Consider the following 5,889-nt stretch of genomic DNA (forward strand, 5'->3'; position numbering starts at 1 on the left):
GAGCTGTAAAATGATTGAATCAGTAGGACCTGCATTCACCCGGCATTCTTTTCAAAATTTTGATTGTTCGTTTGTTTAAAAAAAACCTCATTACTGAGTGGCTTAAAATACTTGAAAACAAAGAAACTGTGTTGTGTTATTGAATGGTAGATTGGCATTCAGGGCCTGTGCCAATTGATAGAAAAGTTCTATGGTGGAAAAACTTTTTACTATGGTGAGAAAATTTTACATTTCTGCTGTGCCAATTCGTAACTTTTTACTGCTGGAAATTTTTGACAGTTGCTTTGATGCACAAGAAGACTATCGAGTTTGCAATTTATAAAATGCAGCAATTATATAGAAAATATTTGCCTTTGATGATTTCAATTCTTCTGGAACTGAAATCCATGCATTTATTAGACCTTTTAGCAGTAATATTAGAAATAAAAACACGTCAAAACCGTCTGGTAAGTGTGTTCACAAAAATTTTTAAAACCGTGTACAATTGTTTGCAATAAAAACATATGTCGTTTTAGGGTATTATGTACATGCAACAAGACGTTTATTCCAAAATACTAAGCAGCATTATGAACGGCGATAACAAGACTACAAAAATGCATCTTAGGTTGTCCTCTGCTTCGTTTCGAAAAATTGTAACTCACATTCCCAAAAAGCGCCACGGATGGTCAGTGGAGTACGAAGTCATTTGCTTTTTGTATTGGATGGCATGTGGATGCAGCTATCGAGTAGTTGCTGGATTTTTAGGCATAAGCCGTTTCACTGCACGAAACGTTATTCACAAAACCTTGAAAGAAATTATTGCAATGCGTGGTTTAATACGGCATGGAACTGCAAAAGAAAATGAAAGGGTTGCTGATAAATTCTGCCAAAAAACAAAATCAAACGCGTTTCGTAATTTTGTTGGAGCGATTGATGGCACACATATTCGCATAAAATGTCCTGTCAACAAACACGATGAATACATCAATCATAAAAGGTTCTATTCTATCCAGGCGCAGGCGGTTGTGGACAGCGATTATAAATTTACAGATGTTTTCATTGGCTACCCAGGATCTGTACACGATACACGAGTGTTTGTGAATAGCCCCTTATATGCTAGGGGAGACTATCCTCCCCGGGGCCAATTCTTATTCGGTGATAAAGGATACCCATGCCAAACGTTTCCGGTGGCAGTTATCACCCCATTCAAAGAACCTCTGACATCAAATCAAGCCAGGTTCAACGTTGCGCATAGTAGAGGAAGAATAGTTGTTGAAGCAGCTTTTGGAATTTTAAAAAATAGATGGAGAAACATATTTAATAGAGATTTGGAATTGAAAATTGAAAACTGTATAAAAACCGTATTTGCGGCATTTATATTGCACAACATTTGCATTCTTGCAGATGATTTTGACCTATCTTCCCTGGCTACTGAGAATGAAACTATTAATATAGAATCGGTCCAATTTGCGCGAAATATATCCGACTCTGAAGATGGTTTAAGAGTACGAAATGAAATTTTCAATGAATTCCTTCAAACTATTTAAGTATCAATAAAACAAGACTTAATTAAAGAGTTTCTTAGGTTTTTATTTACATATGCATATCAAAAATACTTATTTTTTTTTTAGTTTTTTTCATATCAGTCTTATTTACATTTACTTAAAAATATAAAGTGGTATTCAATACCATCACAATAAAAAGAAAATCATATATGGAGATCCATTTTGTTACTAAGCCTACTAGTTTTTAAAAAGAGTAATATATCTTAAACTAAAAAAATTCATCACATTACTTATTGTACTGGTTTTTCTTATATCTAGAGGTACATGTTGTATAAAAATAATAAATTAAAGTGAATTCAAGCAACAAACAAAACAAAAAATTAAGTACTACACTTCTACCAAAAAAATATTTACATAAAAAAGATAAAATAAAAAAATTCAGTTAAAAATATTTCTTAATGGCACGGACTACTCAGAATCCGAGTCTGAGGTCAAGAGCAGCGCTGATGCGTCGATGTGCGGATAGTCCGTCTGCACCATTTGCCCAAATACAGCCAAAAGCGTTGATATTTTTTTATTTATTTTTTTATCCCTTTTATAAATGTGGCGTTCTAGTTGCTTAACGCCATTTTGTGATGCAGAGCGCCGGGATGTTGATGGCAGCGGACTCTGTCTCGACTCTTCGCTAGACGTCGACTGCGAATTTGTCAAGGACTCAACCGGCTGCAGTGCCGAGACAAATGTGGCGTTTTCCTCTCTCCTTGGCTGCATCGACACCTCACCATCGCCGCTATCAATTAAAAATGGAGGGTGAAAATTATCTTTCTTGGAGGCATATGAGTGGATGCAGTCAAAAAACTCCCAATCTTTCGCCTCTTCAGCAGTCGCCTCTTCACCTGTTCCATCGCCCGAGCGGTATTTGAAAAAGCTTTTATATTTTTTAATCAACGCATTCCATTGTGCTTTACATGCTTCAGCACTTTCGCGATTTTTCTAAGAAAAAACTTCTTAATAAAGTCTTCAAATTATTTATATTGTTCTTACTCACTTCCAGCCTTCGTTGCTGTTGGCGTTCTTTGAGCTGAACCAAACATCCTTGTCAATTCGCCTTTCCAGAAGGATTCTGCGTTCTGAACTGCTCCCTGTAAAATAGTATTTTTAATTAAAAAAATACATAACGCCTTTTCATATGTAAATCTGAAATTAAATCTTACAAGTTATATAGCTTTTCTTTATTTTTTTTGCCGGCGGGACCATTTTCTTTTACTTCCACTCGCTTTTGTTTTCTTTAATTTATGTGTATACGTGCGTTGTTCGTTCTTCTTCTTGATAATGCTTGCTGTCAAATTTTTCACTAGCCCTGCCGTATCAAACATTTTTATTCACCTCATAGCTGTCAAAAATTTACTATCCAGAGAACTTTTCTATCAATTGGCACAGGCCCTCAGTATAGAATGTGAATGTAACAGAAGCATTCGCACACAGACATAATTGTATATTCAAAATGAATGCACACGTTTTTTACCATTCAGTACTAATGCTTTTTTCCCCAGGGTTGATACATTTTATACTTTAAAGTTTAAACATATCTGGAATTGAAAAAAAAACAAATATTTTATTTCAATGTGCATGTAAGTATGGACGTTTTCTGTCATAAGCCGTCGAGCACAAAGGACACATCTTTATACATACATACACATATATTAGATTCGAAACTAGTGAACTATATATAGAAATATAAAACAGAGTCAATAGAATTGACAGTTTTTAAAACTCTTGCTTGATAAATCTTACGAATTTCATTACCGGCATCTTTCGTTTCCCATTCTCTCTATTCTGCACATTACCGAAGATTTTGTAACCGGAAAATTTTATTACCAAAAAATGTTACCAGTTCATGTCACCGCGATTCTAGGAACGTTGGTAATGCTGGTAATATATTCAGATATTCAGATATGAAGAATTGTGGAAGTTCTGGCATTACAAATTTCACAGGCAAATATTTTGTTATCACCTTATGAGATGTTAACGAAATTTACCGGTTACAAGAGTACACAGAATGCAAAATGGGTTTAAAAATTGAGAGAAACTTTATTTACCGGTTACAAAATTTGTATTACCAGCGCAGAATAGACTTGTAAATGGTTGTTTCTCTGGATGTATGCAATTCCTTTATATTTATAGATTTTCTGAAGCCATCTTGTTTATTTTCCAAATCGGTAAAGAAGTCACTCTGCTTTTTGATGCCTCGTGTATACAAGTAGTTTTTAATGTTAGTCTTAAATACCTACACATTTTTATATCATCAGCCTCTGGGGCTCCATCATAGCAAATTGTATATACTTATACATACTTGCATACATATACATATGTAACTGCATAGATAGAAATAAAAGCCGTATTTAGTTTCTGTTTTTCATTTAAACACAACGTACATACATTAGTTTGAAGTGAAATTAATAATATAAAGACATGTAGATCTATGTATGTATTACATTTTGGAAAATGTTTCGCCAGCTATTAATATTTTAATAACTGTGTAAATGTATGGGTTTTGTTGTATTATGAACTGGTTTAACAAAATTATTTGCAAAAATATCAATAACACGAAAAATACTTTCTCAAATTTAAAATGTGTGTATAAAGTCAATCAAAAAATTTTCTGCACATATTTTTTCATATAAAAACGAATTCTATCATACGGTAGGAAAATAAAATTTATGCACGCAGAGCTTTTTCACAAAAATTAGGGTTCCGCACTTTATGACAAAACTCAGGAAAATCCAAGATAAAAACATTACAAGGTAAATTCATTCTCTCAATTCGTCGGCCATGATTTTTTTCTGACGTTTGCCTACATTTTAAAATCATAAAATTGAAACTAAAAAAATTAAATTGTTCACAATTGTTGTTTGAGATTGAAAATGAGAATGTGTGTGTGAGTTTGAGTTTTGATTTTAAAATTATATTGTTAGCAAACGTCAGACTACCTCTCAATGGTTTTACCTTGTTATGTTTTTATCATGGGAAAATCCACAAAATGTTTATCGAAAACGTTCAACTTTTTAGCCCGGTTTTTTTGAAAAACTTGTGAGTATACAGTTTTGTACCCCATTCAATTCTAGTATAATAAAATGCAGGTTTGAAGAATTACCGTTGATTTTTGGAGTTTTTTGTCTGCCATACAACGTACGTTCGAATTAGATTTTATGTAGAAAAAAATGTGCATGAGAGGCCAGCAAAACAAAAATGGCGAAAAATAAACGGTATTTCTTAGCTTCTTTAAACGCGCACTTTATTATACTAAAATTTAAGGGGCCACAAACCCGTATACTCAAAATTTTTCTAAAAAACCAGGTTAAAAAGCTATAACTTGTTATGAAAATATTTTGAACTTTCCTCAGTTTTGCATACAATACGGAAATTAAATTTTTGTGTGTTGCTTGATAAAATATATTTTTATAAAGTTATGCAAAAACTTATTTTCTTAGCACAACGGAATTATATCGCGAAAAAGCAATGCTGCTATTATTTTGTGAACAACTGTACACTGAGCAAATAAGGTTTACGTACACAGAGTTTTTTGCAATACATAGATTACAACCAGCAATTAGTGAATACTTAGTACTAAAGAAAAACAATTTTAAAAAGAATTGGCTTTCATTAACAATAGCTTTTCGAAGTTGACATCCGAAAGCGATCCACGTCGTGGTGAGTTCAAAATTGTCGCCGCAGAAAACAAACTTTCAACCGCGGCTGATGAAGGCAAAGGGGTATTAAATTTTAAGTAGCACTTTTGTAATGCTGGGTACTTGTAAAGCATTTCCTTGTTAGTGCTTGGGTCTGCAATGTAGTTACAGTACTCCTTTCCCGCTTTGTTGATTGTAAAGTTTTCATATGTGGCGACTTCACCTAAGGTTTTTGACCAAGGGAGAAATATTTGTATTATTTTAAACTAATAGGTGTACTACATATTATTCAATTAAATCTGAAAGCGTGATTACTTCTGCGTCCAAAGTCGAAAAATTGGTGCCGGTCGCTTGCAAATATAGTTGGGTCAATGGTATCGTTTGCGCACTCCGCGAAATAATTTTTCTAACTTTTTCACTTAATTCTGCAACTTTTGCGTCGCCGTTTATAGGATCCAGAGCATAAACCCATTGCAGCTTCACATCTGGGCATAAAGCAGATAAAGTTACTTCTTCCTTAAGCTCATAAAAATTTTTAAACCGTTCTTTTACCGCTTCAAGCAAAGGGGATATTATTTGCCAAAAATATACCAATTTTCCGGCCCTTATTAGGTTGTTGTATTTTGTAGATATAGTTGCTAGTGTCGGTAAAAGGTAACCATATACCACTTCTTTATCCCCTTGCAAAAAATCAACAGCTTCGGCTAGTGGTTTTA

General features: G+C 33.7%; 2 protein-coding genes and 1 long non-coding RNA gene across 3 annotated transcripts in view; 1 reads left to right on the top strand and 2 right to left on the bottom strand.

The window, feature by feature from the left end:
• The first annotated feature begins 271 nt into the window (after positions 1–271).
• LOC118751611 (protein ALP1-like) lies at positions 272–1,615 on the top strand. Its single transcript, XM_036486432.1, has 2 exons — positions 272–446; positions 516–1,615. Exons 1-2 carry the CDS (start codon positions 288–290, stop codon positions 1,524–1,526), a joined length of 1,170 nt encoding a protein of 389 aa, XP_036342325.1. The 5' UTR covers positions 272–287; the 3' UTR covers positions 1,527–1,615.
• Positions 333–2,920, bottom strand: LOC118751612. The gene is made up of 2 exons (XR_004994569.1): positions 2,533–2,920; positions 333–688 (listed from the first exon to the last, which is right to left on the bottom strand). It is a non-coding gene; the product is annotated as an uncharacterized LOC118751612 (long non-coding RNA).
• A 2,276-nt stretch (positions 2,921–5,196) lies between these two features.
• Positions 5,197–5,889, bottom strand: part of LOC118751610 — a 10,347-nt gene continuing 9,654 nt past the window's right edge. The window contains exons 2-3 of the mRNA XM_036486431.1: positions 5,489–5,877; positions 5,197–5,396 (exon numbers count right to left, since the gene is read on the bottom strand). Of these exons, the coding sequence (XP_036342324.1) occupies positions 5,268–5,396; positions 5,489–5,877 (518 nt within the window). The 3' untranslated portion in view covers positions 5,197–5,267. The remainder of the gene's footprint in view (positions 5,397–5,488; positions 5,878–5,889) is intronic.

This window comes from Rhagoletis pomonella, unplaced genomic scaffold (assembly GCF_013731165.1).
Source record: "Rhagoletis pomonella isolate Grant_MI unplaced genomic scaffold, Rhpom_1.0 Rhpom_scaffold_00849, whole genome shotgun sequence".
NCBI classification, from domain to species: Eukaryota; Metazoa; Arthropoda; class Insecta; order Diptera; family Tephritidae; genus Rhagoletis; species Rhagoletis pomonella.